Source organism: Saccopteryx leptura, chromosome 5, assembly GCF_036850995.1.
Source record: "Saccopteryx leptura isolate mSacLep1 chromosome 5, mSacLep1_pri_phased_curated, whole genome shotgun sequence".
Classification (NCBI taxonomy): domain Eukaryota; kingdom Metazoa; phylum Chordata; class Mammalia; order Chiroptera; family Emballonuridae; genus Saccopteryx; species Saccopteryx leptura.
This window is the reverse complement of record NC_089507.1, coordinates 148,089,961-148,113,887: the sequence shown is the minus strand read 5'-3', so window position 1 is coordinate 148,113,887 and position 23,927 is coordinate 148,089,961. Positions and strand designations below refer to the sequence as shown.

Genomic DNA, 23,927 nt, shown 5'->3' with positions numbered 1-23,927 from the left:
GTTAAAAAAAAAGCTGGATTGGAATAGATACCTTTGATGTGTAGCCACACGGCACAGCGGTGTACCTGAGCTCATTGAACTTGCCCAACACAGGCAGTTGGGCAACTATATGTATGTGTGTGTTGCTGTAAACACACACACATATAGTTTTTTTAAAAAGACTTTAACCAATATTACTTAAAACAGTTTCTGCTTTGTCATTGAACCTAGCCAAACAAAATCACACATACCCTGTTTTGTTTTATGTAGGCTTGACTGAATTTCTTTTCTCCCCATTAATAGGTTGTGATAAAGAAGTTAAGCTCCTGCAAAGTGATGGATAATTTGCAAATGTTAGTACTCGGATATATTTTCTAAAGAAAAAGTAAAGACAAGAGAAGTTAACATTGAAAAAATATACTGAAGTTTTCTTTGGCTATATCTCGTTAATATGAAAAGCGAGTGAGTATTTTATGGAAGAGTGTATATACAGTCGTAGAATAGAAGAAGATGGCATGTCCTGGTCGCAGCGGGTGTCGTTATCAGGCAGCCACTCGCTGTGTCCCATCCGCCCGCTCTGTTAGTCATTCATGAATCTGAACTCCTTGTCATCCTCAGCGTTGCGTTCGTTTTAGTGGTTTCTGTGCCCTGACAACATTTTCTGTCACCTGTTCTTCTGACCACGCCTTGTGACAGGAGAGAGCTGTAACGGTACTTGTGCCCCTTTTAGTGTGGAGAATGTTGCCTATATTAACTCTGACAGAGGTGGCCTTTTCTTCCTCCACCCTGGGGCTTGCCTGGTCTTTTCCAGTCATGATTTCACTTGCAAATTAAAATGTCACTTGGCAAAATCTCAGACTCAGGTGTGCGCTACCTTGTAAGGCCTCGTGCTGTTATTATTCAGCATATGCTGTGGCTGGTGAGAGAAGCGGGATGTGAGTCGAGTTCTCTTAAGTGTACAGTTGACCTCATTTTCTTTCTTGAATATTCATAGGCTCTTCTACTTTCCTTGATGTCCTTCAATTTCTCTTTGTGTGGATGGATGCTTGGTAAGTTCTTTTTATTTGAAGACTCATATCCTTTAGCTCTGGGAAAGCCTCTGGAATTACTTCTTAGGTTTCTTTCTTTCTCTTTACCTCCCTCCCTCCCTCCCTCCCTCCCTCCCTCCCTCCCTCCCTCCCTCCCTCCCTCCTTCCTTTCCTTTTACTAAGGATAAAAATGCAACTTAGAATTCATTGCTTTATGTAATTTCAAGGTTTCTGGCACACAGCTGTATCCAGGTGTTCAAATACGTCACCGGCCCTGTCCTTTGGACCTCTGTCCTTCGAGTTTGCATCATCCTTGCGTAGGCTCTGCCAGGTGGTGGCCTCGAACAGGTCCACACACACCTTCTCCTGGCTTCCAGTCCAGCTGAGAAAGAGCTCCTCTTTTCCTCAGTAGCTCAGTAAAAACCTGAGGTAACTAGCTGCCTGTCTTTTCATTGCTGCTGCTGTTTTCTTTCCGGAGCTCTAATCTGTTGGATGTTGACGTCTTGGATGAACTCTGTCTCTCTTCTCTCTTGCCGCCCATGTCTTTTGGGAACTTTCCTCAACTTTCTATTCCACCCTGTGGTAGATTTTCGTATTTCAGATTTTGTCACTTCTGACGAAGAGCGGAATCCCCTTCTCCTTGCACCTGGACAGGTCTCTGACTTCTCCAGCTCACAGTGCAGGGATAGTGAAGCTACGGGACTTCTGGGTGGGGTCATTATCTGGCTATAGCTGTCATTGGTGTGTGTGGCTTCTTGTCTGTCTGTCTCTCTTTCTCAGAGTGCTTTTCTTTGGAACCCAGTATCAACCTTAAAAATAAAATAGCCAGTTATTTTATCAGCAAAACTTAGTTTATTCGGGAATAGCAGAGGAATTGCAGTTCAGCACATGCAAACCATGGTGAACATAGGCAACTCTGGAGAAGAAAGGAAGAGAGCATTGTTTTAGAAAGAAAAGGAAGGATGTGGGGAGGGGCGGTTATGAGCAAAAGTCCATTGGAGGAGAACAAGTGGTCAGTGTGGTGGTGGCTTCTCATTGGCTGAGCTGTGTCTGGGTAAGGAGAAAGTCTTCCCCTTCTGCTGGGGTAGTCAAGCAAGCTCTTTCTGCCCAGATTTGTAAAGTGAGCTGCAACAGGTGCTGTGCGCATGAGAGCTCCCTCTTCAGGACTTCCCGACTCCACTTTCAGTGGTTTTCCTCTATTCGTGGTCACACCAGCCACTATGTTGTGAGGGAGCCCAGGACACATGGAGGGGCTGCATGTAGCTGTTTCAACCAACAGCCCCAGCTAAGGGCTCAGAGGGCAGCCAGCATGAACCCGTCTGACACCAGGGAGCTGTGGATCCATTCAGTTTGCCGCTGATGCCGAGCAGAGCAGAGATAAGCTGTCCCTGTTCAACTGGGGTCAAATTGCAGATCCAAGAGCAAAAGAAATGTTGTTTTCAGTCACCAAGTTCAAGGGTAATTTTTACATCATCAAAGGGATCTCTCCTTTTGGCAATCATATTCTTATTTTATTTTTTAAAGACTTTATTTATTTTAGAGAGGAGAGAGGGAGAAAGAGAGAAGGGGGGAGGAGCAGGAAGCATCAACTCCCATATGTGCCTTGACCAGGAATCCCAGGGTTTCAAACTGGCGACCTTAGCATTCCAGGTCAACACTTATCCACTGGGCCACCATGGGTCAGGCTTGGCAATCATGTTTTTAAAATGTTTTATTGAAATATAACTTACAATGAAATGCAGAAATTTGATGTGTACAGTTTGATTAGTTTTGACAAAGTGTATACATTTACGTAATTTATATGCCATGTAACTAACCCTCATGAAAGTGAACTTGCCGATGGCTGTCTTTTTGCCTTGTGTTCTCATGGCCTTTCCTTGCTGTATGCGTGTGTGTGTGTGTGTGTGTGTGTGTGTGTGTGTGTGTCTGGGTTGGGGGGAGCTCCAGCTCTGGTATCTCTTTGTGTGAGGGCTCTCGTCCCATCAAGAGGGGCCCACCCTCATGACCTCATCTGAACCTAATCACCTCTCAAAGGCTCCATCTCCAAACTCCATCACATTGGGGTTAGAGCGTCAGCGTGTAAATTGGGGGGGGGGCAAGTCTTCAGTCCATACGAGGTCCTCTTTGTGATCCAGGGTCCTATGCAGGGTATTCCCATGTTACCTTTAGGTGTCATGTTTCCTTAAGTTCCTCTAGACCAGGGGTCCCCAAACTACCGCCCGTGGCATGCGGCCCCCTGAGGCCATTTATCTGGCCCCCTACGCACTTCCGGAAGGGGCACCTCTTTCATTCATTGGTGGTCAGTGAGAGGAGCACAAGATGTAGATGCAAAGCGCGGCATCGCTCATGTATAGCAGTACTTCCGGTGATGCGGGACGCACATGTCACAGCTCCAGAAGCGCGTCATATCACTTGTTACGGCTAGCAGTGACAAATATGGAACCAGACATTGACCATTTCATTAGCCAAAAGCAGGCCCATAGTTCCCATTGAAATACTGGTCAGTTTGTTGATTTAAATTTACTTGTTCTTTATTTTAAATATTGTATTTGTTCCTGTTTTGTTTTTTTACTTTAAAATAAGATATGTGCAGTGTGCATAGGGATTTGTTCATAGTTTTTTTTATAGTCTGGCCCTCCAAAGGTCTGAGGGACAGTGAACTGGCCCCCTGTGTAAAAGTTTGGGGACCCCTGCTTTAGACTGTGACAGTTTCTCAGAGGTCCTCATTTTTGACCTGGCAGCTTTGAGGAGTACTGGCCAGGGATTTTGTAGACGCCCCTCCAGTGGGATGTGTCTGAATCTTTTCTCATGATTAATTAGTCTGGGCGTGTGGGTGTTTATTTGGGAGGAAGGCCACAGAGGTGCACTCTCATTTTTGTCTCATCATTGGCTTTCAACCTCATTTTTCACTGTTGGTGTTAACCTGGGTCACCTGCTTGAGGCGCTTGTCAGGGTTCCCCCCGGTAGTCTACCTTGTGCTCATTGGAAGGAGCCGTTTTGAGCAGCTCCCATTGGCATAGGCTATGAGATGTGCTGAATGGAGGGATTACCTAGTTGGTTTACTTTTAAAAAGGTCTTGTGAGTGTGTGGAGGGTGAGAGTAGGACCAGGGATGCCATTGAGGGTGGGTGTGCAGAGTGAGGCCTCCCGTGGAGAACACTGAGGGTGGAGCTGATGTCACTTATTGGGGACTGAAGGTGGAGACGCGAGAGAGTTGTCGGGGTGACACCTGCTGTCAGGGTTTGGGCAGACCATAGGGGAACTGGAAGAGATATGGCTTGGGGGGCCGGGGAGGGGAGGCTATGACAGCTGCCCCTTTGGCTGTGTTCAGTTTGAGCTGCTGGTTAGACTTGGGTGTGGGAATGTTGAGTAGACCACTGACTGTGAGTCTGGGGATCAGGATACTGCGACTCTCTCTACCCCTCTTCCCCACCCCTGGAAATGCTTCTTCTACTTTCTATTGCTGTGAACTTGACTATTCTAGGTGCCTCATCCAAGAGGAGCTCTCTGAGGCGGTCTGAACCCAGGTAGGGGGTCAGTCCTGCTGGCCACGTAGGCAGACCATGCGGGGAAGGGATCAGAAGTGTGAAGAATGTTTGTTTCCTTTTCTTTTTCTTTGTAAATTCCATAATCTACAAATGTGGATAGAGGTTATTCTTATTTTCATATTGAGAAATACGTCACAGACAAAGAAGCTGGTAAGGGTTGAAGCAAGGATTTGTGTTCGTGGTTTGCTAGGTGGTAACGGGCTCCTTCTTCAGACCTGCAGCCGTTGGCCTGCGGTGACCTGTTGGGTGACATTCATGGAGACACCGTCCTTTCCTGCATACTGGGTTCTGTGTAGTTCCCAGTGAACTAATGTTGTCTCTACTGCTTTCTCTTAGAAATGTGGGGTGAGAGTCATGTTTTGGGGATAACCTTTATTCATCCACCAACTTGACAGTTTTAACTTTCATTAGTAATGAATTGCCTGTGACAACTCAAAATTGAGCTACTTCCCTGGGACTTGTAAATGGCTCCCCTTGACTGTTAATTATGGTGCCTCTATCAGCTGGGCTGTTTAACAATCACTTCGGAGTTGGTGTAAATATTTGATAAGGTTGATGTGCAGGTGGCTGTCCAGCTGTGGCAGAAACTGGCTGGAGCTGTGGTGGTGGAGCGAGCGGATCACGTAGGGGTCTGCTCCCCAGGATGCCCGCCGGGGGAGGGTCCACGTCTATCTCTTGTGATTGATTGACCACATGTCGCTGAGTAATTTGGAAGTCTGACACTTGTGATTGATATCAGAAAATGCTTTCTAGCTCATGCTTAATATTAAAATACCATCAAGCGATAGGAAGAAGAGATTACATAAAAATTTAGAAAAATACGGTGATCCGAAAGATAAAACAACATGTGAGCTTGCAATACTTAACAACACATGTTAAGTGCTGGTCATATTCCAGGAATAGGTGCTAAGGAAGATAATAAACAAGGTAGATGAAAATCGCTGTTCTTCTCAAGTGGACATCCTAGCAGTTGCTTTAATGATTTACTGTAGGGTAATTTACCATGTGAAACATCAAGGGCATAAAAATCAATTGTGATTTTTTTTTTTTAAGGTAGCAGTGTCTGCAACCTTTAAAAGTTCTTTAAAAAGTGAGAACTTAAGTACTTACAGTGGCTCATTCAGATAATGTATTCTTTAAGTTCTTAATAGTTAGTATTTGAAAGGCAAGGTGTCTCAGGCCCCAGCTAATCATGAAAATTTAATATATATTTTTTATTTTTTTAAATTTTATTTATTTTAAAGAGAGAGGAGGGGGGAAGAGAGAAAGAAACATTGATTTGTTGTCCATTTATTTATGTATTCATTGATTGATTCTTGTATGTGTCCTGACTGAGGATTGAATCTTCAACCTTGTTGTATCGGAACAATGCTCTAACCAACTGAGCTACCTGGCCAGGGCAAACGTTAATACTTTTTATAGTGACATGATCTTTATTGACAAGTGTATTGTTTTTGGTGGGAGTCAGTCTAATTTTAAAATTAGGTCAACATATGTGTAAATTGATATTGTATTGAACTGAAATCTGATGATATGAGGCAGCCCAAGAGCAATGAATTTTTGCATAATTTGAAGGCTTGTAAAATTAATAGGAGAGTTGAAATTGACTTTTTATTTTTGTTTTAGGGCTGGTGCTTTTGCCCAGTATCACATAGGCCCCTGGAGAGGTATGCTCTCAAGTTAACTTGGGGAAGGATCACTATATTTACGTGGGTTAATGCTTCTGATACTCATAGTAGAAAGGAATGAATGAATGAATGAGTGAAATTAATAAATAAGCAAACTGATCGATATGATTATTTTAGGTAATGCCTCTCCTTGCCCTGCACCAGGTAACCACTGATCTGCTTTTTGTCAGTATAGATTAGTTTGCATTTCCTAGCGGTTTGTACAAATAGAATTTGTACAGGAGACACTCGTCTTTTTCTGAATTCTTTCTTGTAATTAAGGTTGAGATTCATGTATATTATTGTTTATGTCACAACAGTTCATTTCTTTTTATTGCTAAGTGATCGCCTGTTGTATGGACATACATTGTTTTGTTTATCCAGTCATTTTGAATTTAGACTCCTCCCTTTTTTCCTTCAGCAAGCCTTCTGGTTTAGTATTTGTAACCACCTGAGAGAGAAATACTGAGTCATACACACACAGATATGCACACATATGCACACATGAACACACTTGAGCTCCAAACCCTTCTAAACAAATGAAACTGTAGTTCCTGTTCTTATGTTTATCCCCCTTTTATCCTGCTTAGGGGTGAACTACTTGCTAGTCATTTGTTAGCGTAACTTTGACAAGTTGTTGGGATAGGAAGCACATCAACCCTTTGTCTGAGCTGTGAGTGATATTCAGGGATGTTCTTTACTTTTTCTGGATTAAATTTTCAGTAGCTTGTCTTTCCTTGAGCCTCATGATTTAACAGTTGTGGATACAGTTAACCCAGCACCTTTGAATTCCGCAGGTAAACTATCAATAGACGCCTTCTAAGTGCGTAGGAATTTTACATAGTTGATTACGACTGAAATGAAATGAGATAGGCCCTTCTTCACTTGGCAGGTGGACGGTGCCTGCTTTCTGCCTTGGGGGAGTCTCGATCAGTTCACTGGCTTTCTGCTCCTGCTTCTGAGCGTCTGAGAAGCTCACTGCTCTCTGGTCTGTGGCTGATCTGAGAGCGCCAGTCAGGGTCTGTTGGAATAAGCCCCTGGGAGTCTGGCTGTTTTTAATGACATGGAACTTAGCGTGGAGTGGTAGGTTATAGGAAGTCGGAGTTCCCACCTTGTGGTCCTATGCCTTTGTCAGGAAAGGCAGTGGAGAGAATGTTGTATCAGGGATGGGCCTGGGCCGGTGGAGCAGGGTTCTTAGTTGGCTAAAGCCCGTGTGTGGGGTTAGGACAGGCAGTTGCCATGTAGTTCAGGAGATGGGATGGAGCTCCGAGAGGCATGCCAGGTCCCTCTGCTTTGTGTTCTCCTGACACCACCCCTCAGAGTGCAGTCCCGTTTAGCAGCTGTCATTGGCCATTTGTGTCCTGTCAGCCTGTACGTTCTGTGAGTGCAGGATAAAGCATGTCTGTGTTCTCTTTGTACCTGTACAGTAAATGCTTACTACATGTAGGATAGAATGCACCTTTATGCTTCTATGTTTATTTTTTATTTCTGGTTATATTTTTCTAATGACAGCAATTAATATTAAGAGCTTTAAGCCCCTAAGTAAGGTGGAAGCTACATTCGAGCTATTATATTCTTAATAGTCTACTCTCCATGATTTTAAGCAAATACTTGAGACGTGATTCTCTCCCCTGCTCCCCGTTTTTCTTTCATTGAATTAACAGCACAAATGCAGTGAGGTACGGTATCCTGGGATGGGTAGGATTCTGAGATGAATTAAATTTGTTCCCAATCTTTGAGATGCTCACAGATTAAAAGGAAAGTCAAACTAATAGGCTGGAAAGTGACAAGTGTCATACAGAACGGATTGAAAGGTGTTTTGGAAGCCCACAGGTTCCCTAGGGCCTGGTAGGAGAGCTGGTGGAGGTGGTCCCATTACCAACAAGAGGAGAGGGGACCCAGGCGGAAGTGGCAGATCTGATAGGGGGGCTGGGTGCGCGTGCAGTAAGGCGCTCAGTGAGGTGGCCGGTCTGAATGTTGTGCACAATGTTATTCTTATGGGGTAATCAGATTTTTATGGTGCTTATGAAAACCATATGCCCCAGTTTTGGGTCTGAATTCATTTCACACCAAATGAATTTGCAGGGAGGTTGTAGATCTTCAATGAAATGAGTTTGGTATTACCTTACCAAAGCTGGTTCTTGCAGTAGTGGGGTTTCGTTTCCTTTGTTTGAAAGAGTTGTTTTTCTATGGCAATGGGTTAATCGTGTTTGAAAATGTTGACTCCCTTTAAGACCTGGCTGCCATTCCGTGAGGGTCGGTGGGACAGAGCCAGCAATGCGGACCCTGCGTAGGAGAGATGAGGTCATCATGATCTTAAATCTCAGGGCTCAAGTTTTTGTTTGGAAATTTGAAAACAAGCATGTATCATCGCTTTTTAAAAATTTGTGTATTTAGGGATAATATAAACGCCCATAGTGCAAAGTAAAAGGTAGCTGGATGTACTGGGAGAAAGGGATCCCCCTGACCCCCGCCCTCTACCCTGAAGGGCAGCCACTTACAAGTCACTGCGGGAGCTCTCCAGAGGTTCTCAGGGGCTCCCATTCCTCCTGTGCCGGTTAGCTCAGGCTTAGAGTCACTGGGGTTTCTGCCCTGGCTTCTGTCTTCCTTCCTCTTTCCTCCCCCCCCCCCCCACACACCCTCAAATTACTGGGAGCAGTTTCTTTGGAGACATATCAGGTCATTTATATGTTTTCAAGAAAATATTTTGAAAAAAGAATGTGTGAAGTTTTTTCAGTTTAACTTTCTTTGTTAAAGCAATCTTTCATTGAAAAGAAAGCTGTACAAAGAGCTGACCTATTACAAGCTAGAACATGCGTGGACTCCACATAGGGTCTTTTTAATTGGCTTTTTTAGCTCTGTGTGTTGATTTTGTTAAATAGGGTGGCGGTATTTTGCATATAGCATCTTTTTAAAAGTCTTGCCTATATTTGGCCCTGGCTGGGTAGCTCACTTGGTTAGAGCGTCGTCCCCACACACTGAGGTTGTGGTTTAATCCCTGATCAGGGCACATACAGGAATCAACCAATGAATGCATAAATAAGTGGAACAACAACTCAGTGTCTCTCTCTCACTCTCTCTGTGTCTCCCTTCCTTTCTCTCTAAAAATCAATAAAATAATTTAAAAGTCATGCATGTAGCAATCAAATTTCATCTTCAGACATTCTCTGGAATTGGAGAGGCAGCCATAGAACAATCTAGAATTGGCCAGGCTTGGATTGGGTCCAGAGGACCTATTATACTCAGCTTGAGTTGGTTGAGTAAAGTGGAGCAAATAGTGCCTCCATCTAAGGATTAAGGAGATAACATGTGCGAAGTACCCAGCATGTGATGGATACCGATACGTTGTATCTGTGTATGTGTGTTCTCTCTTGCTATCTCTCCCTGCTCCAGTATTCATTTGCCTCCCCAACCCTACCCCACTCATGAAGAATGATAGAGATATGGTTTCAGCTGGGGAAAGTTTTGCTTTTAAGACTTTTCAAAACAGTTCTTTGATCAGCCAGGTGTGTGTATTCTAGTATTTTCTATGTAAAATAATAGAAGGCCAGGACCTCTGCATCTGGATGTCCTACAAATTTTTTTTCTCCATGGGAACTACGCTACTTCCTCCTCCCAGAGTTGCCACTACCGTCTGACAGTCCAGATCCTTCTAATCCTTTGTGGCCCTTGGGATGCCAAGGCCCAAAAGTCAGATAGATGCGCCTTTGCGATGCTTCCCCCAGGTCAGAGGAATTGCATGCTCCTCCTCTGGGTTCCCAGGTCTGTGCCGTCGCCCTAAACTTGTGCTTTAGATCCGTGTCTGCTCTTTCGGGGCGGGACCATGTGTCACGCATCCCTGTCTCTCCTGCACAGCTGTCCTGGCCATCAGTGGGTCATGTGTCAGTTACTCAGCTGTATGATTTAGATAGTGCACCTCAACACTGAGACTCAGTGCCCCCCTCTGTAAAATGGAGCTTTCTGCCCTGGACATTGTACTGCAGTGACTCTCATCAAGGTCACCAGTAAAGTTGCATTACTAACTTAGGCAGCTTGTTTTGGAGAGAATGTTGTATCTCAGGTACGGGTCTAGAGACCCGTCCTGGCCGCCTGTTGCCTGAGTGTTCTTGGACTTGGCTCCCTGTCCTCCTGCACCTCCAGGTGCTCCTGTCTCTGGGGGACTCGAACAGCAGTCTCCTGACCCACAGCTGCACGGGCCCAGTTCCTTCCTGCGCAGGAGCAGGGCTAGACCATGTCACTCCTTATTTTGAAAATCTTCGGTGGTTTTTCATCACCTATGGACTTCGGTGGTTTTTGCATCACTATAAACTCCCCAGCATGACGGTCGAAGCCCCCGACTTTCTGACCCCGTCCCCCGCCTGTTCTGACTTTGTCTGGTCCGTTCACTGCCCACACCGTGCTTGGTTCTGTTCTCCCGTCCCGGCTGCTCTCACGCCTTTTTCCTGCTGACGATGCTCTTTCCTCATGTCCAATGCAGTGGTTCTCACACCTGAGGGTCCTAAGAACCTGTGCGTTCTTTTTAAATACAGATTTTGGGGGTAGGCCTCCCTCAAAGATTTTGATTCATTTTGTTTTGGAGTGAGGCATGATCTTTTTTTTTCCCCCAAGTCTGTGAGATAACAATGTTTAAATGAATGTTCACAAATATATAAAAATTGGTATGTCAGGGGCCTAGAATGCTTCTACAACACTTACCACACTGCTTTACATGAGATCAACATGGGGCCGTGGGGGGAGAGAGGGAGATGGAGACCTCAGATGGTGCTGGAGATCAGCTGTGACCGGAACTCCTATGTCACCTGCTTTGTGACATACACCCTTCATGCTTGTCCCTGGTGAGGTTCTTACATACTTTCTGTATAATCTATAAAGAGACATGTCCATGACTGAGTTCAAGTTCCTTGTGGATGAGTTTGCTTTTCTCATTAGATTCTAAAGTCACCCTGGCTAGCCCTAGGACTTAGGCATTTTTCGACTTTCTATGCTTTGCCCATAAAATACTCTATAAATTTTTGTTGAATTAGAGATATTTGAAAGTTTTATAAGAAGCTTTGTAGATGTGAGTAGTTGTTAATACTGTGAATATTATTTTTCTGATGTCCTTCTTGCTTAAAGAAATTGTGTTTGATCCCTGTAGGGTAGGAGGGGTGCTGAGAGCCTGTTGGAAGACACTTTGCTTGTATTGAGTCCGTTTCCAAGAGCAGTTGTCCCTCAGGCATGTACAGCAGCACTCGACTGTTTTCTCCTTGGAGTGCGAGAAAATGTAGTATCTGTCTTTAGGCGGAGGTGTCTCTGTGGTTCTGTGGCAGCTGCCATGTGTACATATTGTGATTTGTTCATAACTGAGGCTTCTGAAGCAGTGACTTTTTTTTGTTGTTAATGTGTTTTTTGCACATTTCTGATGACAAACGGATTTTTTCTTTTATTTGTAGATTTTTAGACATGCTCTCCATAACATTTTATGAGAAGGCTTAGTAAGAGAGAGTCCCCTCCCTTTCAAATATGAACTCTGAAAGAGTGTTCTTCGTCATCTTTACTCAGTTACTTTCCTAGAGCGAAAGAAATGTTGAGGTAGGGGAAAGAGCGCGGCTCCCATCCCGTGGGTCTTTGCAAGCGCAGAGCCGGCAGCTCCTCGCAGGTTACCAGGAGTAGTGCCGACACTGACGCTGGTGGTCGTGGGAGTCCTGCTTCCCCTCGCCGCTGTCCATGGACTCCTTCCCCTGGTGTCATTCACTCCTTCTCTGAGCCCGTCTTTGAGGACCCCATTCCCCCCTGGATTGGTTTCCACTGTTTTACAAGTGGTGCTGTGGACCAGCACCTTCCCCTTGATTCCTGGGTCCACACTCTGGATGCAAGAGCACATGTCCCACCAGACCGGCTGGGGGGGGGGGGCTTGGCCAGATCTCGACCCTGAGGATTTTTGGAGAGACTCCAAGCTCTTGTTTTCTACAGGTCTCTCCTTCCCTCACACCACAGGGTGCCTGTACTTTTCCTTTCAGTGTCTGACCCTGTGACCCCACATTCTTCCGGGTGCCCTTCCAGGCCCTTGGCTGTGCTGGGTGCCTGGTGGTCCCTGCCTCGGGCAGCATGGGCCCACCCATTGGCCCACCGCTTTGAGCTTGAGGCTGCCCTCCCTGGGAAGGCCCCTGAATTTTGCTTTTGTTATGGAAGATCTTTATCTTATATTGTTTTTGTCCCGAGAATTTAAAGATGACATCACATGAAGAATTCTGGTCCATGTGGCTAACATGACATCTTCATTTTTCTTTCCAGGTCAACTTTGTAGTGTGCCAGCTCTTTGCCTTGTTAGCGGCTGTTTGGTTTCGAACTTACCTACATTCAAGCAAAACCAGCTCTTTTATAAGACATGTCGTTGCTACCCTTTTGGGCCTTTATCTTGCACTTTTTTGCTTTGGATGGTAAGTACTTTGATCCCTTTTCAGTGAAGACTTTGGATATCTTTTTTGAATGGAGTGTGTAGAGAAATACATCCTGTAGGGTTCTGTGCTTATATTTACTTACAAAGTTTTAAAGCCTTTATCTTTAATAGAAAAAATAAAGAGTGGAGAATGCAGTCTGTCTCCAGTTTGGGCAAGAGTACCGTTTACTATTTATAATTTATGGAAAAGGACAGAAGAAGAATAGAGACATTTCATTCTGTCATGAGTAGTTCTTTTCACCTATTTTGCAAATCTTTTATGCCGAGACAAATAACCCATTTAAAATAGTTTTGTTTTTTTTTTTTTCTGTGCAAGTGGCTCTTAGAGAGTCTGGTACAGCCCACTGGTGGAACTCGGTGACCCTTTTCTACATTCTCCCACTAGTGAAAGGAGGCTTTTTGCTTTTGGTGGGAAGAAGAAGTGTTTGTGACGGAAAGCTCGTATTTGTGACTGACCCTCCCGATGCTCTGTGTGTCCCCATTGGGCTGTACCGGGGTTCGCACCAGGAGTGCCACCCACTCCCTGTGTGTGCCCGCTGACTGGTGTGACACAGGCCAGGAGCGAGGACACTGTCCTGGCAAAGCCCAGGCGGACCCTCAGTGGAAGGGCTTCTTGGCGGTCGTTCTGTGTTTTCCCTCTCGGTGGGCACTGTGCTGCCGCCCCTGCTGTGCGACCTCGGGCTCCCTGATGGCTGTCTAGGCTGCTCCCTGCTGCTCGGGAGGAAGGTTCCCAGGGGGGTGGAAGTGCCCCTCGGCCCTGTGGCTCTGCAGGTTCCGTTGTGGGAGGAGGGTGCCTCTGTGTTCCTTCTAGGATATGGTTTCTGATCCTTGGGAGGGTTGGAGTATACGTCATTTCTTAATCTATTGCTTCTAGCAATGGCAGATATTTCCAAGAAACTCATGAAAAACTGGTCAGTCTCTCCCATATTGCCCTGTGACCTGTCCTCTGATAGGTGCTGCTGTGTGTAGTCCTGCGATTTAAATATGAACTCTTAAGTCGGATCGAGTATGGTCCTTTCCTCTTCCTTGATAGCATCAAATTTATATCATCCAGGTTTTCTTAGTCTTCTCAGGTGATTCTGTTTAAACTTCTTGTAAATTATGCTTCAGGGTAATGTGTGCGTGCGTGTGTGCATGTGTTCTAACTATTACGGAACTTTGTAAATACAAAAGTGATTGAGAATACTATATGGCAGGGGTCTCCAAACTTTTTACACAGAGAGCCAGTTCACTGTCCCTCAGACCGTTGGAGGGCCACCACATACAGTGCTCCTCTCACTGACCACCAATGAAAGAGGTGCCCCTTCCGAAAGTGCGGCGGGGGGCCAGATAAATGGCCTCAGGGGGCCACATGTGGCCCGCGGCCGTAGTTTGGGGATGCCTGCTATATGGGGCACTCACTTTCTCACTACCCGCCTTCCACAGTTATTGAAAGTCCAAAAGAATGTAGTTCTTTTTTTTTTTTTTTTTTTTACAGAGACAGAGAAGCATCAATCATCAGTTTTCCATTGTGACACCTTAATTGTTCATTGATTGCTTTCTCACATGTGCCTTGACCATGGTCCTTCAGCAGACCGAGTAATAACTGGCTCGAGCCAGTGACCTTGGGTCCAAGCTGGTGAGGTTTTGCTCAAACCAGTTGAGCCTGCACTCAAGCTGGTGACCTCAGGGTCTCGAACCTGGGTCCTCTGCATCGCAGTCCGACGCTCTATGCACTGCGCCACCGCCTGGTGAGGCGAAAGTCCAACATTCTTATTTTTATCTTTTCCCTAACTTATTCTTCTGGAGTATTCTAAAGCATATCCCAGGATACACATTTCACTCATAACTATTGATACTTTGGTGCTCAGCGTGTATTTGGGTAGCATATTTTACGGAGTAGTTGGAAAAGGTTTGTATTTCAGGGGCACTGTTCACCTGGTGGCCTTGTAAATAGTGGCGGATTGACACGAGCTGCTGGGGGCACAGTTGTGGGGATGCTGCCCTGACCTTAGAGGTGTTTGCAGCAGAGCCTACTAGAGTGCTTTTAACACAGTATCATGAGGAACCTGACCTTCATGTCAGGTAATCCTACGAATTTCAAATTATATGTGTTATGATAACCCAAATATTTTTAAAAAGAGTTCTCTGTTCTTTTCTTGAAGGAGAAACAGTGTCTGTTGCTTTCTTTGGTAAGGGAGACTGTCCTGCCCCTGTCGCAGGTGTGAACTCACGGTGCTCACTGGGTTGCCGGGGAAGTACACTGTCCTTGCTGTTGCGTTTCTGCACCTTGTGTTTCCAGTCTGGTGGCGATTGATCTTGACGACTTCCCTTATGGAAGACAGTAGTTATTGCTCCAGAAATATGGTCGGTCATGCGACCTCCTTCTGTTTGGCCTCAGCCTTTTTATTTTTTTTTAAGTATGCTTTGCTTTCAACTAAGTTAGTTACTTTCGACTAAGAATTCACTTACTCTTTCAATGATTTATTTGACCATCTTTTGATAGCAGTGTTGGAGATGGACTAGAGCTCACACTCTGGGGTCAGACCAACCTGACTCCATCTTGGTGCCTTGGCCTGGGGGCTGGGTGACGGTGGGCATGTTATTCAGCCTCTCTCAGCTTCACTTTTCTCGCCTGTGACATGGAACCATTGATGATGGTGAGGACTGACCAAGGTCACACTACAGAAAGGGGAGTACTGAGCACAACAGCTTCTCACTGTGAGCACAGAAAAGTTCCTCAGGACCAAGACCATTTTAATCATCATCCGTCATTACCATCATCGAGTCAGTGGTCCAGATTGACATTTCAGTGTTTATCATACAGTGCTGTAGTCGTTTATTTATGTGTGTGTCTTTCTCCCAAGACCGAAGCTCTCTGGGGGCAGGGACCGTCCCATCGACTCTATTCCCAGTGCCCAGATGGTGCCATTCAGAAAGGGGACACTCAGTAAGGATCACTCAAACAATTCAAGAAGTGTTTCTCAACCTTTTTAAAATACATGTTCTTCTTTTCTAAAATTTCTCTATAAATTTTATACTTTCCTTTAGTGTGATTTGAAGTTCAAAATCAGTAAAATGTGCTGTCTGAGAACAAACTGACACTTTAGGATAAAGGATTGTTTTGTTTTCAAAGTCCTTAGGCATCTTAAAGATTAGGACCCATAACTCATGGCTTCTACTCTGCTTTACCCCTCAAAGAATCAGCCAGTGGACAAATTGTCCAAAAAGAAACAACTTTAGTTTTAATGTCAGGTAAGGTGCTAGTGAGGAATATGTATGACCTTTTAGTTTTCTCAACTCTAAATGATTAGGATTGGATGATGAGACTTTTAAGACACTATCTTGAATTTTTATTTTATTTATAAATACGTAATAGTTGAGTGCTTACATTGTGCCAGAGAACCCGGTCAACACTTTTCACATATTGTCTCTTAATCCTGAAAAATACTTAGAAGTGGCTATGTATTTATTATGCTCATTTCTCTAATGGGGACACGTAGACTGCTGCAAAAGTGGTCATGATAAAGGAAGTCCCAGGGCCGTAAAGGCTGCTTGCCATAGGGTCGGTGAGACGGGGGAACGCAGAACCCTCTGCACAGGTGCAATCCCAGGAACAAAGGCTTGCACAGCCAGAGGCAGGCACCCCCAAACGATACCATCTGGAACATCAATTTGTTGTTCCACTTATTTATACACTCATTAGTGGATTCCTGTATGTGCCCTGACCGAGGATCAAAACCGAAACCTTGGTGTACAGATCCGATGCTCTAACCAACTGAGCTACCCGGCCAGGCCAAGTGTACTATCTGAACAAGAGGCCAGGGCCCTGGGGACCAACTGTGCTTTAAGGAACCGTGGCATTGTCATCTATCCCTCGTGTTCCAAGGAAATTTACTCATAGAAAAGGACAACTATGTCCCCAAGAGTTCTCAAAAAGTATTTTTTTGTTGTTGAAGACAAGTATCTGGAACGAGTCCTGGCCCCAATAATGAAGCCCTTGGTGTATCTTGCAGTCCTCGTCAGCGTTTTTGCAGTTTGTCTGCTAGTGAATTCATGTGGGCAGTAAATTGGAGGCACATAATTAATTTGAAAAGTGTGTGTTTCCATCACATTTTTTTAGCTTCTCTCTGTTTCAGTTTATGCTTATAGATGTTTTTCTGCTCTTGCGTGGCCCTGTGGTTATAGTAGCACTATGGGCCTACGTGTGGGGTGTGTGTGTGTGTGTGTGTACCCTGCCATGGAACCTACTTGTTATTTATAGTAGTTCATGAAAGAATTTGTTCAAAAATTTAGGTGGCTTATCTGTGTTGGAGATGCTTGTTCTGTAATGATTAGGTTTAAAAGTAATTTAAGTTATAGGTTTAGTTCCTTATTAATATTTTTAAATTATATACAATGATTTTTTTTTTCTTTTTTTTGTGGCAAAGACAGAGTCAGAGAGAGGGACAGATAGGGATAGACAGACAGGAAAGGAGAGAGATGAGAAACATCAACTCTTCGTTGCGGCTCCTTAGTTGCTCATTGACTGATCTCCCATATGTGCCTTGACTGGGGGGCTACAGCAGACCCAGTGACCCCTTGCTTGAGCCAGTGACCTTGGGCTCAAGTTGGAGAGCTTTGCTTAAACCAGATGAGCCTGCACTCAAGCTGGCAACCTTGGGGTCTTGAACCTGGGTCCTCCGCGTCCAAGTGCGACGCTCTGTCCACTGCGCCACCGCCTGGTCAGGCCGTGTACAATGATTTGAAAATTTTCCGTAAATTATTCATGCTGTCAGAGGGGAAAGGAAATTGGAAATGTGTGTATGTGAGTGCTAGTATGCGTAACCTGGAATAGTTTGGGTTGATTTTAAAACCAGAGAGTCTGATCATGTTTTGCCTGAGTTTTGTGCAGTGAATGGATAAATTAGTTCTCTCATTTAATGGTGGCTTTCTACATTAGAACATTAGCAAATACTGTGTCATCTCAGCCAGGATGGTTTGTCGGTAGATTACTGCAAATTCAGGATTGTCTAGATTTGTGTAAGGGAGCTTATTGGAATTTAAGCCTTTGCTTTTTCAGAATAAATAGATGCGGGTATATGGGCTTTTCAGTAAATCCTAATATTTAGTGGTTTTTTTTTTTTTGTTTTTTTTTTAGTATTTTTAAATATTTTTTTGTTTTATTGAAAAGACACAGCATACAGCTGATGCTAGAGAAGTTAGTTTTGGGAAAAATAACTGATGTTCGGTCAGGACTGTTCTGAAACCCAGATTTCTTGTTGCTTTTCATCACCGTGCCTTGATTTACAGAAAGAGCCGTGACACAAATTGGCACCGCTCTGTTGCCAGGGGACCGGAGTGCCGTGCACTGGGTGTGACCTCCGGCATTTAGGCGGCTGCCTGCCAGCCCCTCTCGGGCCTATGGTCCAGTCCTCCCTCTCCGGGGTGGCCACGGGGTTCTAAGCTTTGGAGGTGGGATTATTTTTTTATCTGGGGATGTTCCTTGTTTTCACTTAAAGCACTTTTAAGCCTCAGTTGTTTTAGCTTGATATTTGTGAGTGGGTATCCATCCCTCTTCTAACAGTGCTCTCCCTTTTTGTAGGTATGCCTTACATTTTCTTGTACAAAGTGGAATTTCCTACTGTATCATGATCATAATAGGAGTGGAGACCATGCACAAGTAAGTGTTGGCTTTGTTCACATGTAAATCTGTGTTTCATTCTAATGCAGTGAGATCAAAATAGAACTTCATTACATTAAAAATTATCCAAAACTATGATAGGTTTTTCAAGAACTGTCATAAATGCCGAAATGAAGTCATTAGTGTGTGCCACTCTTCTGTTGACCTAAAGCAGGGCTCCCGGACCTCAGCCTGGTGGTGACACTTGTAGGCTGGGTAATCCAGGTTATACAAGTGTCCTGTGCTCTGGGAGGTGCCACAGTAGCCCTGCCCCTTCCTGTTAGGTGCCAGGGGCACCCGCCCCCAAGCTGTACCAGCCATGAACGTCTTCATATATTTTCAGCTGGCCCTTGGTCAGGGGAGACTGCCTGCAGTTGAGAACCACTGGCTTACTCTAGGGGTGCAGCCATGGAGAGGAGTGAGGTGAATAGACCAGAGCGGGTTAGAAGGTAAATGTGGAAGGAATTCAGGATTGGTGGGAAGTGTAGGTAGGAGGAAAGATGTCAAGGATGACTCTGGGCTCCTGGCTTGAACAGTTGGGGGGGACGGAAACCCTATTTCCTGAGGAAGGAACCCCAGAGGTGCATAGGGATAAGCATTTCAAGTGCATATATATTCAGCATCTAAAACAGCGCTCAGCCTATAGTGCACATTCAGTGAATCCTTGCTGAATAAATGCCTGCTGACTTCAGAGTGTCTGTGAGGCAGTTGGGGGCTGGTGGCTGGGCGTAGAGGTCTGGGTGAGGGATGTAAATTTAGGGGTAGAGGCCTGTGAGACTGACTTCTTGAGCACTCCGGGGCAGAGTGTACCAGAGGATCCTCCTGTCTGTAATGGCATATGCATTATTTTTCTGAGTTCTGAAACACATGTGGCTTCCAGAATTTCACACAAGGAATTACGGACCCATAGCCAGGTGACTGAACCTTCGGTGTTTGACCCACAGGGCTCCCCTCTGTTGTGTCTGCTGTCTTCTCTCACTTTCCATTGTTGCCAGCTGTCCTGGCCAGAGGGGACCAGCACTTCCAAGTTCTTGATGTTTGAATTTGTGTATGAGAAGGAAAACATTTTGATGGTATTTCAGGCATAGCAGGTATTAAACCGTTATGACCTATTTTTTAAGCCTTACAGAGATGACAGGTTCAAAGTATAACTATATTTAATACCTGATAAAAAAATGTTGTGTGCTTTTAATCTGGATAACAGAAGGAAAGTTTAGATGATTAAGAAGAAAGGATTTACATATTACTGCATAAGCAAAAAAAAATACAATACTTTTAAATTGGCAGGTTAGTAAGTTCCTGTCTAGTAAAAGGAAGTTGTTTTTTGAAAGGCAGAGGCGGTCTGTGAGGTGAACTCACAGTTCTTTAGACCCGCACTGCCTGATCTGGTGGCCATTCACCACATGTGTCTCTTTGGTTTTACAGTAATTAAGACTTGTTTCATCACACCAGCCACATTTCAAGTGCTACGTAGTCACAGGTGGCTGCTGGCCACTGTATGGGGCAGTGTGGACAGAGGACATGACCTTTGTCACTGAGGAGCATGCAGCTTTAGAGACACACGCTGTGTGATGTCGTGGTGCCGCTCTTAGTGTAAGCATGCTGGAGGAAGGCGTTGCTGACACCCATGCTGGTGACGTGAGAACAGAGTTTCGGTGTTGGGACCTGACACTGTGGTGAGCATATTGGGGTCAGCGACGGTTTAACATATTAGTTGCTACTGCTGGCAATAAAGAGGAGGTGGGTAATGAACTTGAAAAGATTAGTCTTTCTTAGTTCCCTTCAGTTTCATCTTATACCTGTAAGTGTATAAAATGGAATTGACTTTATTTTTTTTCCTTTTATCCACCTATGCTTTTCTTTTTCATTTAGGCCTTCAAAACATTGGTTTAAAATGTTTTTAATAGCTCAGACCTTGAGAATTTCTCTTAAATACACTAGTTGGGACTTAGCGCATTCCTTTGTGTTGTTTGGAGGTATTATGTGTAATATGGTTCTGTGTGTTTCTCTTAGTCTACTGTTACATAGTATATGCTGTGTATTTCCTTGAACAGCAGGGTTTAAGCCTTTTAAATGCAGGACTGGGATTAAGGAGTACTGATCAGTTTAAAAATGCATGACTCTCTCTGCTTTATGTACTTTATAAGATGTTCATGGTGTGGTTGTTGCACTCTCTGTAACAAATCCATGTGTAAATTAAAATACTGTAATAAAAGCTTTATTTTTGTAGCTTGACTTACTTAACACTCTTATATGCTGTCTTATTCTGATCCCCATCTAGATAATTTACCTTTAAAATTTAACCTATTCTACAATTCAGTGCTCTTTCTAGTTTATATTTTCATAGAAGCTTTGAAATTTTTGAGGAAAAAATTGAAACCCTTAGGTGATGGAGACAAGAAGAGTATGTGAGGATAGCATGTTCTCTATGGTAGGGGATTAGTTCTCCTTAGTTAAGGTAGGGAGTATATTCCAGACAGCATCCTGAGAGGTGGGATGAGGAAGTGTAGGTGAGCCTCCTTCTCTTGGTTTTGAGATCATGCTGCTTTAAAGCTGTCTCCAGAGTTTATTCCTTCTCTCTCACTCTCTCTCTCTCTCTCTCTCTCTCTCTCTCTCTCTCTCTGTGTTTTAAGATCACCTGTGGGAAAAAGGTTGGTGACTTACTTGTCTTTCTTACTGTAACTGACTTCCTGGTTCCCCAGAGCTCACCAGGTTTGGGCAGCAGCTGCTGGAGCCTATTTCTGGGGACTGTGCATTGTGTGGGGAAGGAGACCGTCTTGCCAGGACTCTGTTTATGTAGCTCAGCCCAGAGACCCAGAGCTTGCGAGCCTCAGCGTAAGTCCTGAGGTTAGCCCCAGCCCCAACCTCCTTGTCCGGGGCCTCCTTTCTGGCCGTCTGTCCCCAGGCACTTTCCCCTGGGTTGTGAGATAGCCCGTCTCACTGTCCTGTCTGTTTCTTTTGGCCTGGATGCTGGGTTGCCATGCGCCTCACGCAGAAGGCCGAGTAAGTGCACTGTGTCCAAGTGTGAGAGCCACAGGCAGGACTCCGGCTGACCTTCCCGGAGGACCCAGGCACGAGGCTGACACAGAGAGGGCAGAGGGCCTTCCTGGCGCTGCAGAGCAAGGTGGGGGCAGGGAGGCCGGAAGGGGCACCAGGGGCGGACTGGTGGCGTCATCCACGGCCCCATAGGGTGTGACTGTGTGTGGGGGGCATGTGCTGAGGAGAGGGCGTCCTCACGTGCACAGGAACTCTCTGAGAGGAACGTCTGCGGCTGGGGTGTGTTGTGTGTGTGGCAGTTGCCCTGTCCTGACAGGTGACAAAGTGATTGTGTGCTGAGGGATGCAGGCCAGGCTGAGTTTCTGCCGTTTTAGTCTGGTGTTTCTCCAGCACAGACACACACGCCCCCCCTATAGAAAGTGCATGAAAATAATTCCGTATGTGCCCTAATGTGTACCGCCATCACCAACATTCAGGTGAGGCATCACCCTGGGTGCAGTCTGTGTGCACGGGATTCCCTCCCAGACTTCAGCCGAGTGGCCATGGTCACAGTGCACATGTCACCACCTGAAATTATCTTGTTCACTTCATGGTCAGTCTCTACCCCTAGAATATATGTGTCACTGACACCTGGACGCTGTCTGCCTTAGGTCCTGAGCTGCATGTACCAAGGGGCCCAGTGGCGGGCCCGGCACGTGACTGCTTCTCAGTGAACATCTATAGCAAGAACCAGTTAGGGCCACAGCCATGTTTCTTCACCCCGGCTCGCCTTTTGCCTGGTTCTCCAGGGACACACTCTCTGTGCGTGTTTCCTCATCCGGAGAATGTTCCGTCTCCTTCCTCCACGGACTTTGCCCACTCTGTTTCCTCCCCCTCCCCTGCCCCTGCCCACCCTTTAGATCTCACTGTGACATGATATCCTTCGAGAGTCTTGTCGGGGTGCCTTAGCCTGGGACAGAAGATTTGTTCTGCGCATTCGTGGAATGGTACTCGCCTACTTCAGAGCATTTATCTCCATTTTTAATTGTAAGTGTATTAGGAGTTATGTGAGTATCATACTCTGCCTTCCTAGACTGCAGTGCGGTAGCAGCTGTATTTTCCTGCCTGTTCTTGTTTGTGAATGTGGCACAGTGTCTATGGGACGGTGTGACTCAGTGTCTAGTGAATGAACTGATGAGCGATAACGTGACTTCTGCAAGACCACTGCCCTTTACCAAGGAGCCCCCAAGGCCTCCCATGTCCTCCTGTAGGACCCCCTCCCGTGTCCTATAGGACCCTGGGCCCCCTCTCAGGGCTGCCCCACGGGAGTTTATTTACAGCCACCATAATAAACCCGTGTTCCTCCTCTACGCGGGACAGGGTTCTGGCTCTGGTTCTTGGAGCCCGGCATCTGCTGGGCTTCGCTTCAATCTCCGTTTCCAGGGGGCGCTGGTTGGGGTGGGGAGGGACGCAGCAGGGATGGGATGGGGGTGGATGCAGAGCGAGGGCCTTTCCCACCTGGGTTACAGAAGGGGAGAGGGTAGAAAAGGGCTTCAGTCACACCCGCCTGGCTTAAGAAGGCGGCTGCCCTGGCGAGGTTCCAGTGTGGCACTCGAGTGCGCTGGCGCGGCTTTGTGGGTGGGCATGGGAACCTCAGCACCCATCCTGTTAGTTTTTTGTTTTCAACTTTTTTATGGGAAAACTTGCTTTGAGTTCCAAAAAGTCACAGACTTTTGGAACACAGCACAAGGAAACTCTGTTATTTAACTATAAACAGCAAAAATGTGGGATGGTTAAAATAGGAAGGGTAGAAAAAAAGTCTGCTAATCTTGAGAAGTGATACTGAAGTTTCTTCGTTATGATCTGGCAAGGAATAACGTTCAGAAAAACCGCTGGCCTGAAGACGTGAAGGGCACACATACATATACATACGTGTGTGTAGTGTGTGTATAATATGTGTACACACATATATAGTATATAATGTACATGGTGAAACTCATGTACCTAATGGGCTGCCACGCTGCGTATGGGATTATATAGCAAGAACTGTGGGAAAGTGATCTTAAACCTACCACCCCACGGCTCAGCTATCCACTGGTTTGAGCCAACATTTATTGTGTTCCACGGTGTTTCTGGAAACTCAGAGATAGTGGACATGTTGGTTCACTTGGGGACCAGAAATGCACCGTTCACTTGGGGACACGAGGGCTGTCAGTCACGTAACAAATACTTGTCATGCCGATGCTGGGATTCAGTGATGGATAAGAAGGTGGGCTGTCCCCACCAGACCCTTCCCGTCAGCCTTCCAGTCACCCTGTGACTCTCACTGCAGGGACAACTGAGCAGCGGTAGGCAAAGGGAGCAGGCAGGAGGGACACGCTGGCCTGGGCAGGAGGGAGGCCCAGCTGTCCATGTGTCAGCCCTTTACTGTGTGTTCCGTAGAAGCAGAACAGATGTTTGGTGGTAAGTAGAATGATGCTAATGTATATATTTTTTAATTGGGAAATACTACGAAATATTCCCCTCCGACTCTTCCTGTATTGATGATAAGATCGAGAAGCCGGCTAGGACATAGGGAGAGGTTGGGCTCCGACTCTGCTGTGCATGGGGTCGCCTCGGCGATGGGTTGCATGGGCTCTGGATTGGAGTT

General features: G+C 45.6%; 1 protein-coding gene across 6 annotated transcripts in view; it reads left to right on the top strand.

Moving 5' to 3' along the window:
- MBOAT2 (membrane bound O-acyltransferase domain containing 2) overlaps positions 1-23,927 on the top strand; it is a 92,007-nt gene that overhangs the window by 26,650 nt on the left and 41,430 nt on the right. For 2 of the 6 annotated variants that reach the window (XM_066385920.1, XM_066385919.1), the window contains exons 2-3: positions 12,495-12,640; positions 18,224-18,301. In XM_066385920.1, coding sequence (XP_066242017.1) covers positions 12,495-12,640; positions 18,224-18,301 — 224 coding nt within the window. Of the gene's footprint in view, positions 1-973; positions 1,029-1,987; positions 2,062-12,494; positions 12,641-18,223; positions 18,302-22,249; positions 22,325-23,927 lie in introns of those variants that run through there. The other 4 variants (XM_066385921.1, XM_066385922.1, XM_066385926.1 and 1 more) reach the window with 4 other exon arrangements.